The sequence below is a fragment of the Natator depressus genome, chromosome 21, assembly GCF_965152275.1.
Source record: "Natator depressus isolate rNatDep1 chromosome 21, rNatDep2.hap1, whole genome shotgun sequence".
In the NCBI taxonomy this organism is placed as follows: Eukaryota; Metazoa; Chordata; order Testudines; family Cheloniidae; genus Natator; species Natator depressus.
This window is the reverse complement of record NC_134254.1, coordinates 15508697-15521641: the sequence shown is the minus strand read 5'-3', so window position 1 is coordinate 15521641 and position 12945 is coordinate 15508697. Positions and strand designations below refer to the sequence as shown.

General features: G+C 45.9%; 1 protein-coding gene across 9 annotated transcripts in view; it reads left to right on the top strand.

Annotated features, from left to right (window-relative positions):
* Positions 1–4455, top strand: part of PPP1R12B (protein phosphatase 1 regulatory subunit 12B) — a 172442-nt gene extending 167987 nt beyond the window's left edge. For all 9 annotated transcript variants that reach the window (XM_074936069.1, XM_074936065.1, XM_074936067.1 and 6 more), the window contains one exon: positions 1796–4455. In XM_074936069.1, coding sequence (XP_074792170.1) covers positions 1796–1882 — 87 coding nt within the window. In that variant the 3' untranslated portion in view covers positions 1883–4455. The remainder of the gene's footprint in view (positions 1–1795) is intronic.
* The last annotated feature ends 8490 nt before the right edge of the window (positions 4456–12945 follow it).

The following is a 12945-nucleotide window of genomic DNA, read 5'->3' as shown; positions in this document are numbered from 1 at the left end:
CATTGTCAATCTGCTTTGTGTCTAACTTACTTTACAAAACTCCAGTTTCCTTTACAGTGAAACAAATAGGGAACCAGTACCTATTTGTTTCACCTCTTTGGCATGTTGAATGTCATTGTGCAGCGGTAGACGTTTGTGCGGGCAGTGTAGATTTGTAGTTGTTTAAGCATGCTTTGTTGGCTTCACTGTTAATGGAGGGAATTGCTTTAGTGGAAATAGTGTGTAATAGTGTGTTTCACTTTTGGGAGTTGTCTGTTGACAGCAGTGTTAATGTAGGTGATCTAATGAGGAAGTAGGGTGGTTGTTTTTCCAGTAGCTGTTTGTGGTATGAGCTGAGTTTGCATGTAATCTAGTGAATTCCTGGCTCCGTATGGGTGTGCTGGATTGTCCGCACTTGAGCAAAATCAACCGATTCTTAAAGATTTGTGATTTTGTTTGGGGGACTTTCCAAGGTTTTTAAAGTCCATCTGGACATTGATATTAATTGACATGGATAACTTATCAGTGTTGCCTATCGTTGTCCTTACCCTATCCAGTTTTCAACCGATTGTGGCAACCATGAGTCCAGCTATCCCAGCTTAGTCTATACCAGTGTGATCCATGAGAATTTTTTTGTAGCACAGCTTAGTGTAGACACGACTAATCTTGTTGGATGTAAACTGCCCTGTCCTCTATCTGGAATTTCTGACTTGGCCATTTAAAGTTGACCTGCAAGGGAAAAAATGGGTTTGTGCCTCTTTCAGCTTTGTGTGGTGGTACCTGGAAGGCTTTGAACAAACGTACTGTTTACCCCGGAGGACTGGTGCACTGACATCCCAAGAGGGGAAAGGCCACTGTTTTGATTTTTAACACCTGTTAACTGAAATTACTAATGAACACTGTGCAGGAAGGAAGGATTTGCTCGGTCAATGTCTTCCTCACTCCTTCAGGTGCAGTATGAAAGCTTGCAGTACACAGCCCTGAGATCGTCCAGAAAAGTCAGGGATGACCAGACTTGCGTCTGAGGTTTTTACTAAGGGCTTGTCTACACTTACCCAGGGATCGACGCATCGGCGGTCAATTTAGCGGATCTGGTGAAGACCCGCTAAATCGACCACAGATTGCTCTCCCGTCTATTCCTGTACTCCACCGGATCGAGAACAGTAGGGGGAGTCAACAGGAGAGCATAGTGTGGACGCTATTAACATAAACCTTTCCGGTCTCCTTTGTCCATCATAAAGAGGCAAAAACAGGGCACGTACGTAACTTTCTAAAAATACTTCAGGTCACCCTCAAAGTCAGTCTATCAATTGTAACTAGCCTTTGGCAATCGATTCACGATCTAATGGTCAAGCTCTAAAATGATACCCTCATCCTAGCCCTGCTTTTATCCTGCTGCTTTACCCATTTCATGTAGTGCTGGCGTAACTTTAAGAAAGAATGCTGTCTCTGAGCCTCCCACTCGGGGTCCTTTGGCTCGTCCATGCATCGTCATTCCAAAGAGCTGCCTCTCTGGCCGCACCTGTTCCCATCTCTCGAAAGGGCTGATCAAAATTGCAGAGGGTTTTGGAAAATCTCATAAATGTGCTGACTGCCCCCAGCAAGCAGCAGATGGGAAGTGTTTGGTACTGAAAGCACTCCATGCTCATCCTCTGTCACTCCAGCTTGAGAAGCATGTGAGCTGAGTCTCCTGAAATTCTGTAATTCAGTGTGTATGTTCCTTTCCACTGGCCGCTGGCTTCCATTAGCCTGGTGAGGCTTTTGTGACTGTAACAATGAACCGTGTAACCCTTGCCCTGCCTTTGTCTTTGTACAGGTTTTGACAGAGCTGAAGTCAGACAATCAGAGGCTGAAAGATGAAAATGGAGCTCTCATCCGTGTCATCAGCAAACTCTCCAAGTAGGAAGTCGGAGGGAAGGAAGGAGGGGGCTTTTGTGCACAAGCTGCCAACCCTGCCACCCAACCACCTCTTGCCCTCCAATCAAAAGTACAGCAAGCCTTTCAGCCGTGGGAACAATGCGCCTCGCACTCCCCCCGTCCTGTCCCCTCATTGTACATTCCCTTAGCACCCCTCTGAATGCACCCCCCGGCCATTTTATTATTTTTAATTTAAGCATGTCGTGGTATCTTGGACATTTTATTCAAGGGGAAAAGAAACATGCGAACTGGGTTTGAGCTGCCAAAACTTCCTGCCACAAACCCAGCCTTGTCCACATTGGACTCCAGTCAGGAGCAGAGAAGCTTCTGCTGTAATAAGTGATACAGAAATGACTCTGTCGAAGTGATCCAACGGGTCCAGAACCTTTGTAGCTGGGGGTGGGGGGACATGAGCGGGAGCTGTTACGCTGAGGATGTACGTCAGCTGCCCATTTGGCATTGGGGAGTCCGGTTACAATGTGATGCTGTGAAAGCCACGAGGGCTTGTTTCTGTGACAGACTGTGATGACAGCTGCTTTGCACGGAGACTCTGTTCTCCTATCGTCCCAGTAGCTGACTCTATTTAATGTACGATTTTTAAATTGGTTTGCTATCTTCATTTCTGAATCCCAGTTTCAGACCCCCCCCTTTTTGCCCATGCTTCGTTTCTGCAGCCCAGGTGATCATGGGTCGCTCTGTACTCCTTCCACAGTTGCTATCTCAGTTACTATCCAGGTAATAGCATCTGCTAATTGCATCTGGGCTCTCTCCTCTTGGGGTAAGAGTCATCACTGATATTGGCCAGGGTATCTGATGAAGGAGAAACTGAAGCAGCAGAGGTCACCTCTGCCCTCACGTGCACATGTAACAAATCTGGGTGTGAATATCCAGCAGGGAAGTACGCATGCACAAGTAACTAACCCCCATCTTCTTCCAGTAGCAACAGGATGAGCATTTGTCTGTTAGTGTTACTTACAGGATAGCACCCTACAAAGTACTCGGAGCAGAGGTCTGGTGTACTCGTTTTCATTTCCAACAAGAGCAAAAATGAATGAAAATACAGGTGTATTTTGAGCTGGCTTTAAAGGGAGTGAGGGTGGAGAGGCTGTATTTGACTACGAAAAGGTAGCCCGGCCTTTGATGGCAAATCCTAACACAGCTAATACAGCAAGGTTGAGGAACCTTAAGCAATGATCAGTTGCCAGCTGCATGTCATTAGAGGGTGCAACTGTTTTCATTTAATAGCGGCCAGAATGAGCCAGTGTGGGGTGTGTACTGGTAACCAGATCTGTGGGGTAAACTGTTTTGATTGCTGGAAGCTAGCAACAGGATTTGACCTGGATGAAAACCTCAAAGGACTCTCATGTCCTGTGTACTTAGAACAATTTGGAAGTCTTCACTTCCAAGGGCATTAAGAAGGTGACTCCTCCAGATGTTACACACGTCTCTTTCTAGCTTCCAGTGGAAGCCGGGCATTAACTTGTTAACACATCTGCTGAGCTTACTGTTAGAGGACTACTTGTGGGTTCAGGAAGGGACCCTCCTTGTTTAGAGATTCCAGTGCTGGCGCAGATGATGTGAGTCTAGCCACTATGTTGACGGGGACAGATTAGTAACTTGAACATGGACGTTATTCTCATCATTGCTCAACAGGGTAAAGTCTAACTCTGTCTTTAGCATCTCAGTTATTGCTTCAGTAGGTGTTGGCCTGAGGCAAAGTTTCTTATCTCCCTTCCATTTTTTGTTTCCAAAACTTTGTTTTGCATCCACCATCCTCTCAGCTGAGCAGGATGACAAGACCCACTTTGGAGCCTCAGTGCTACCCCTCAGTTGGCCAGTGGCATCACTTGTGGGTGACATGAGACACCACTTTTCCTCCTAATGCATTGAGTTGTTGCTACTGCAACACATCTAGTCTGGAGGGGAAGAGATCAAAACCAATAATGGCACCTGAGCCTTCTGCCTACTACTGTCTCTGAGCCAGGGATCCATTTTATTCCTTCTAGAACTTCACAGCATCAGGAATTAAAATGGGGCAAATGCTTATCTGGTTTAATTCCTCACACCTTTTCCAAGCGCTGCTCTCCTCTTGTAAGCAGTTGTTCTCTGGGGTTTTCCCCATCCCCCTGGAATTTTCATTTCATGGCCCACTTCTTGCTTCAGATTTGGACTGTTAAGTCTAGATGTGACAGGAGCTTGCTCAGTTCCTATGTATATGGAGGTAGAGGTTCTACACCTGTCAGTGGGCTACTGAGAGCAATGCCTTTCTGCTGGCCGGTATGCTATTACAAGTCTCTCATCAACATGTTTTCCATTGGACAAGAACCACTGTCTGTGTTTTCAGCCCATTCTGCAGTATTCCATTCTGCACTATGAGTTTGCCACTACCTACCTGGACCATTAAAAAGTCTAAATTCAGGGAATCTTTCTTCTTTACTGCACTTGATCCTAACGAAGAATCTGCAATAGGTAACATGGGATGCAAGAGGCATGAATCTCATGTAGTACCATGCGAAGCCGAGACATTTTAAATTAGGTGTCTGTTTAGTACTAGGTTTATCATCCTAATCTCTGTCTAGGTTAGAACTCAGACCATGACTAGCCAGAGCTACAAGCGTTCCATTGTAATACAGTGCTGCTGTACATCAACTCGGTCAGAATGTTTCCTGGGCTCAGTTGACCTTTGCTGACTTAAGTATCCCACTGAGGAGATACGATGTGAGACACGTGGCTTTCTATGCTCCAGGCTGAGTGCACAGAAAGCAGTTTTTAAAAAAATGTTTCCTATTTTAATCCATAGCATTTGCCAGAGGTCTCCCCTAGAACACACGAGAGCTTTTTCCAAGCAATTGCTTGGGGGTAAACCCATTTTTATCCAAGAAACTTATCATAACTTGTAGCTGCAATAGCTGAAGGACAGTTTTAATGTGCTTCTTAATTTATATAGCAGGCTTTCCTGATAAATTATTTTCCCATAACAAGCAGAATTCACACATGTCTTTTTAACTGGCAGTGAAATCTAGAGAAGTGTTTCTTCTAGATAAAAATTGCTCTTTTTTTGGCATGCAAGGGTTAGATTTTAGCCAGGTTGTATGCAAGGATGACCTGGTATTGCAGTGACTCCTAGAATTTTCTCTGTCAAATAGAAATTTGGTGAGGAGGAAAACATGGAAGTTTAGATCTGTGTGTTCTACACACACTTGGGAAAGGTGGAAAGTGCAGGGTTTGTGTGAGAATTCTGTTTAAATTGAGAGAGGAGTCCTCTGCCTCTTACAGCTACTTCCCCACCCACAAAAGACTTACATCAAAGCTGAACTTCAGAAATACTCTCGCACCTTTTGAAGTGCTTGCATATCTCTTATAAATCCTTATGCTGCAAGCTCTGTGCAATTCTGCCTTTGACTAGCTGGACCACGGAGGTAACAAAGGACCACAGACATAACCCGAAAGTAGGAAGAAATGTTCTTAAGCATGGACTCGGGTTTGTTTCATTGCTCACAAATTGCGAAACTAGGGTTTATTGAAGTGGGAGCAGGTCTGTTTGTCAAAGGTGAGTTTCGGGTGAAATCAAAGGCTTGCTAAGAGGTGTACCTGAGGTGTTGGAGTTTGCAAAAAAGTGCTCTCCACTTGCATAGGGAATGTAGCTAGTCTTGAAAGCTGCCAACGTGGGACGGATCTGAAGTGATGGGCTGTATTGGCTGGAGATTACGGTTGGTGTTCATATTTTTGAGTAAATGTGAATGAATTGGAGGTCATTGCATGGGAGTGACCTCTGAGCTATGAAAGGACAAAGCATTTTTTAAAAAGAGAACAGAGGCAAAGCTGAGTCTGTATAGGATAGGTGTATTGTCAGTGTGGCTTCAGTTCTGTTACACCGTAGGACTGGAGATTTTATCTAATGGATATTGATGTGCAACAGTAGTGACAGCAGCTCTCTGTACCAATATTGATCTGCTGTGCGTTGACGTAGTGAATTGATTAGTCTAGAGAGCAGGCCAAATGTGCCTCAGCCAATCAGAGAGCAACTTATCTGCAGTGGTGCAGGTTTTTATAAGCATACTGCACTCTTACGAATAAGGTGGTTTCAGACTGGTTAAGGGTTTTATATCTTTTTAGTTTTGATCAGTGAATAAGTCGGCCATACAGAAATTGGATTGGCTGGCACAGTCTCCGGGTAATTTTACAGCGCTTCCATTTCATCACAAAGTGCTGTGGATAGTACCCAGTTGGTTTGGGCTTTCACCAGCCAGTACAGGTCTTTCTCCCTTACCGCTGTCAGTCATGATAAGACACTGGAGCATGACCAATAATCAATCAGTTGACAAAGTGCATGTGACACAGGTATTGTACTACTCTCTTTGAATTGTGAAGTGTCTGTTGGTGAAAGGTCAGTCCCAACTTTGTTTGGAAGGACCTGATTTAAAGGCGTCAGGATTATGTCCATTGTGGAAATGTGTCTCAGAATGAAGAGTCTGCTAATCTGGGCTAGTGACTATTGTGCTCGAGTCTAGCTGGTGGGAAGCAAGTTAGGTTGTTTTCAAAGCCATTCTGTACAAAGCTTGTCAATCCATAACACATCTCAGCCCCCTGCAGGGGAAAGGACGTTCCAACCCTGATTCTACCCATCATTCTTGGGGATGAGCGAGCTGGTAAGAACTTCACCATGTTTGCACGGGATAGGTTGAAGAAATCTTGCCATTGCTAATAGAGGACATTCTCCTTGCTGACTGCAATATCTAGGGCTACTCTCCAGCACCTGATAACCTAGCCTTCATCTCTGAGGGCCTTTCTTGGGTTTGTCTGATTCGTCCATCGGCTAGGTAGAGCCTCTAACTTCCAAGGGTAACAGAGTCTCAGGCCACGCTTTGAAATGCTGGTCATATTATACATATGCTTTAAAGTTTCCACTTCTTTCTTCTTTCCTGTCCTCCTCCACCAAATGCCAAAGGCCATAGCTCCTATTGCTTTTTCTAGGCTATTGCATTGCTGATCTGTTCAAGGTGCTTAAATGTTATCTCCTTCTTTCTGGCTCTGAAGGGACAGCCCGAAAAATTCCGAGTGACCTCGCTGGGATAAATCAAGTGCAGATTTGCACTGAGCCAGCAAAGGGGCTATCCTTACCATGATTGGGTGTTGAAAACAAATCTAGGTCTGGGATCTTTGTGGTGCTGAGCAGAATTCAGAGGTGGTCCACAAAATATGGCTGTGTGGAAAAGGTATGTGTTCTCAACCATACAGGCCTTCCTTAATTCAGAGCCACCAGCATCGGTGTTTAGGGTTGCTTAGTTTCTTGTCTTTGGCAATAACTTACTGAAGAAATGCTCCCTTTTGCTAGCTAGTGATCAGGTCGTTTGATGCATCGGGGAGTTCTCTTGCATAGACTTGTCCAGAGCCCATTTCAGAGGGAGGAAGAATTGTCTTGCCCCCAGTCTGAGGTTCACTTGCAATTGTTCCGGGGTAAAAGGATCTGGTAGTGACTGATCAGCCCGTAAATGCAGGCTATGGAAGGCCTCTGTCTGCCTGCTGTTGCTGTTAACGGGCTGATAAGCCATACTAGACTGCGGGAAGGCGAAGAGAATGAAGACTGTCCGAGCTTTGCATCTGTCATTGGTGGGAGGAATCTCTGAAGCTGGAATTCTTGTCTGACCCTTCCAAATCGACTCTGGCTGTATTCATGATCCTTTGTTTTGCAGTAGGTTCCCTTTTTCCATACTTCCATCTTGGTTATGCCCTTTCCCACTGGACTGTTACCATCCAGAAGCACAGAGCAGCTCCTGAAGCATTCCTGGAGCCAGGTGTTTGGAATCAGTATTTCTCCTCGACTCTCTCTGCTTTCGCTGCCCTCTGCAAAGACGGATTGATGTGGGAGCTGAAGTGGGTTCTAGCTTAGAAAGTAAAATGGCCTTTTTAAAAAAAAAAAAAAAAAGAATTGAAATAGGGTTGGAAAAAATCCACAGTGCTAATTTCCTGAATGACTGCTTAGCTCACTGAAGTGTTTGTAGTTAGACCTATCTTTGAGGTACTGTGGAGTCTCCAGCCCCTGGGAGCATCCCATGAGCAGTTCACAGAAAGCTGCGCCTGAAATTCAGACCAGATTTAGGGTTGATTCTTCTTCCTCCTTCAGTCTCTTTCCCCTAAAGGCCAATCCCCTAATTCTGCCTGGGGTGAGAATTGGTTACTTGATTGATGTGGTTCTTTTAAATAGTTCCCTGGGCAATGCTCTGGCTGCAGCAGGGCAAAACACCTGGTGAGCTTCGTTTTCCTGAGCATATCCTGTCGAGGAAGCCAGGTGTTTGCCAGGGAGTGTGCTCGCTCCTTGAACGCTAACCCTGGGAAGAGATGAATTGACTGAGGTGTTGGTGCGTCACCTTTCCAAGCAGTGAGGGTGCTGTACTTACCTTTCGTAAGGAGAGTGTTACAGCTCATTGTAAATACACTACCTGGAGAAAGCTTATGAAATGGTGGGGAAGAATGTATTTTTATGCAACTTTGAGTGGCCTTTCAAACCCTGAGACGAATGATTTGTTTTACTGGTGGTTGTTATATAGTATTATGTGTTTGAAAGTTTGGGAATAATATTCACAGCTATATGATGCTTGTAAACACAACAGTATTTATAAATGGATAAAATAAAACAGTGTTTTAACTTTTGCCTCTCAGTCTGTCTAGCAGGGTGTGGAATGGTGACTATGGATGCATACAGACCTGATGATTCCCCCCACAGTCAATGAGACACAGGGTAGGGCAGACTTGGGACGGGTCTTTCCCTTCTGCTGAGCCTCTTACATTAAAGATGAAGTTAAAAGTACAGAAAACGTTCTGTCCCCTTTATCACTCTCATGTCTCTCAAAGGCTTACCAGAAATTTCCTTCGGGTTTTGTTTTTTTGCATTAGAAATACCTGGTCCTGACTCACTTGAGGGCAGGACAAACTTCAGTTCTGGCTTCAGCCCATTGTTACCTCCCTGGGGAAGACTGATTCATTTTTTGCTGTTTAATTTGATCTGGGGCAACTGACCAGTTTGTCCGTGTGTTTATAAAAAGGCTTCCAGAGCATTATATTGGGAGCACAGTTATTCTCGTTCAGTAACGTTCTACTAACGAACAGTCGGGTCCAGTTCCCCAGCAAAAAGAGGGGAGTGAGATCACCGTCATTTTGATTTTTCTGTCGTTAAACAAAGCCCAACTTCTTACAACCAAAGGCCCTTAGAAACTCCCTCCATCCATAAAGTAGTAGCAAAGAGCACTAGTTCACCTTTAACAGTAAGATATGCGATTGAGCTATGCACCATAAGCAGCTTCAAGGACAACCTCTGCAAAGCAGCTGCTCAGACCCTGCATACAAGGTGGTAAGAAGAGTGAGAAATGCCCGAGTTTGGGGGAGGCGGGAGGAGGAAATAGACCTGGAAAAGGTGGAAACCCATCCCTTACTTCTGGGGTAAAAGTGGGACTGGGGCCAGGCCTGAATGACAGTACAGCTGTTCTTCAGTGGGGAGAGGACAGACAAGGGAGTGAAATTGCAGCCGTCAGTTATTGACTGTGGAATCAGGTGGAGCAATGAAGCTTAAGGGGAACATGCAGCAGTTCCCAGAGGTGTCCCATCTTTGCATCAGCTCATGGCAGTTTGCACCCTGCACTAGGATGTTCATTAGCACGAGGAAATGGGCCACTAGCCAAGCTTTATGGGCCTGTCCCTTTTAAATACACCTCCACACTTCCAGCAGTAGGACCCTGCCTTCCTCCCCACCCAGCCCCCTAGGTCTAGATTAGACCATGACTACGTATCAGCATAACAAGCATTTTCAAACCCAGGTTCCTAAAAATCCACGGGGAGGGACCTTAATAAAAGCAGCCTGGTTCTCAGACATGCTGAGTGCCTGCAGCTCCCATTGTCTGCAGTGGGATTTGTGGCTGCTTGGCAAATTAGCAAATCAGGCTGCTATTTTTGTGCCCTAAATATGGATTTAGACACCCGGGTTTGCAAGTGGGGACCAGTAGCATTCAACTCGTATTCATGCTAAGTGATTCCCAATTGGTTCCTGGTTTCCATCCCCCTCCTCCTTCCCTGCTAGTTCTTTTCTCCCTCCCTGGAGTGTCTGCATCCCATTTTATTTTGCTTCTATCTCCTCTTCTTGTATCTCCCTTTTCCTTCCCTTCCACTTGCTTTCTCCTGGTTCCTCTTTCCACTGGAAATGTTCCTGTCACTCATGAGGTTGAAGAATTCGTCACAAGGCTGCATATGTTTGGCTTAAGAAGCCAGCATGCTGGTTACCGGCTACTTTTGCTGAGGGTTTTCATACCATGAGGTTACCTCCCTCTTCTGATCCTGAGGTACTGGAGTGAACCCTGCAGTACTGCCAACCCCACATGCTCAAGTCATGAGCCGCAACAATTTGAGATTAAAAATAAATAATTCTTCAGTGTCTATTTACCTTCTGTTTTCGGAACCTTTAGGGCACCCTGTTTTCAAGCCTTTCTGTCCATGAAGGCTAGAAACAAAAGCTGAGCTGCTTGTGTGATCACAAGACTCCAGAAGCTTGGGCTTTAAAACCACAAATATCATGATAAACCTGCAAGAGTTGGCAATGGTGTCCGCACGCAGAGGTACTGCTGGGCCTGGGATCTCCCCCTGGCCTGGAGAGCTCTGTGGCTACGTCTACGCTGCAGCCTGTCCAGCGTAGACCTCAGCACAGGGTGTCCAGCCTTGTCCAGGATACGTCATAGCTGGGTAGCTAGCCCATCTGAAGTGCATTTGGCTTTGTTGCTGTTGGTATCTGAGATGGTAAGACTACAGCTAGCTGAGAGATGTACGTGCTGCGGTCACACTCGCATTGCGGTGTTGGCAGCTGCGTGAAATACTCGGAAGGAAACCAGAGAAGCTTGACATGGGATGTTGGTGGTGTGGTGTGAAATATCGTGAAGAAACCTGCACTTTTTCACAGGCAAAAATAAAACTATTAAGTGATTTACTCTGGCCTAGTTACTGGCAAAACCCATCAACATCAGTGTGTGATGTCTCTTCAGATGGTCACTGTCCATATGTGAAAAGTGCTATTTGTGAGACAAGGTGGGTGAAGTATTCTCTTATTGGACCCATTTCTGCTGGTGAGAGAGACAAGCTTTCCGGCTACACAGAGCTCTTCTCCGGGGCCAGGAGAGAAACTCCGAGCGTTACAGCTCAATACAACATGGAACAGACACTGACTGCATTTAGGCTCCTACCTAGATAGTGAGCAGTCAGGTCCCCTTGACTTCACCACCACTCTGTGAAGCCATTAGCAGCTGCGGGTGCTTGGCATTTCTAAAGATCAGGCTGCTTCTACTTAGCTGCCTAAATATGGAAGTCTGAATTAAGGTACCTAAATGCAAAAATGTTGGCCTCTGCCCAAGAGCGAGGGTGAGGTATAAGTGAAGGCCCTTTATTCCTTAGTAAGGTGAAAGGGGTAATCCCAACACAGCAACGGCTGTCGACCGTCATCCTCCCTGCTGTTAATCAAGACAAACACTGATGCCGTTGCCACGGGCTGAGCTTCAGCAGATCATGTGGGACCGAAGTGACATGGGGCTCGGGCTGCTCCTTCAGGCGTTCTCTCTTGCTTTCATCTTCATATGCCTCACTTGGAAGGAGAGTAAAGGTATCCTGTGCCGGCCCTTGGGCAGCGACGCACCTGATGAATGATGATTTGGATCAAGCTGTGTCTGGTGTTTTCCCTAAAAGCTGAGCCACATCTTGGGTGAGAAAAGGGAGGGAGAAAATGCCTATGGGGATGAGTTGCTGCTGATGGGTTTCCTTGATGGGTTAAAGCAATCATTGATCTGTAAAATGCATTGCAGTCCGGGTACCAGTGCATCTGCTGCATCCACTCAGCGCAGTGAACCTCTAGAGTAACTCCCCACGTGGCTTCTGTCTTTCTATTAAGGGTTTTGCTTTTTTAAAATTCTGATAAAACCCAACTGAATCATAGAATATCAGGGTTGGAAGGGACCTCAGGAGGTCATCTAGTCCCACCCCCTGCTCAAAGCAGGACCAGTCCCCAACTAAATCATCCCAGCCAGGGCTTTGTCAAGCCTGACTTTAAAAATATCTAATGAAGGAGATTCCACCACCTCCCTAGGTAACGCATTCCAGTGTTTCACCACCCTCCTAGTGAAAAAGTTTTTCCTAATATCCAACCTAAACCTCCCCCACTGCAACTTGAGACCATTACTCCTCGTTCTGTCCTCTTCTACCACTGAGAACAGTCTAGATCCATCCTCTTTGGAAACCCCTTTCAGGTAGTTGAAAGCAACTATCAAATCCCCCCTCATTCTTCTCTTCCGCAGACTGAACAATCCCAGTTCCCTCAGCCTCTCCTCATAAGTCATGTGTTCCAGTCCCCTCATCATTTTTGTAGCCCTCCACTGGACTCTTTCCAATTTTTCCACATCCTTCTTGTAGTGTGGGGCCCAAAACTGGACACAGTACTCCAGATGAGGCCTCACCAATGTCGAATAGAGGGGAATGATCACGTCCCTCCATCTGCTGGCAATGCCCCTACGTATACATCCCAAAATGCCATTGGCCTTCTTGGCAACAAGGGCACACTGTTGACTCATATCCAGCTTCTCGTCCACTGTAACCCCTAGGTCCTTTTCTGCCGAACTGCTGCCGAGCCATTCGGTCCCTAGTCTGTAGCGGTGCATGGGATTCTTCCGTCCTAAGTGCAGGACTCTGCACTTGTCCTTGTTGAACCTCATCAGATTTCTTTTGGCCCAATCCTCTAATTTGTCTAGGGCCCTCTGTATCCTATCCCTACCCTCCAGCATATCTATCTCTCCTCCCAGTTTAGTGTCATCTGCAAACTTGTGAAGGGTGCAATCCACACCATCCTCCAGATCATTTATGAAGATATTGAACAAAACTGGCCCCAGGACCAACCCTTGGGGCACTCCACCTGATAACTGGCTGCCAATTAGACATGGAGCCATTGATCACTATCCGTTGAGCCCGACAATCTAGCCAGCTTTCTATCCACCTTATAGTCCATTCATCCAGCCCATACTTCTTTAA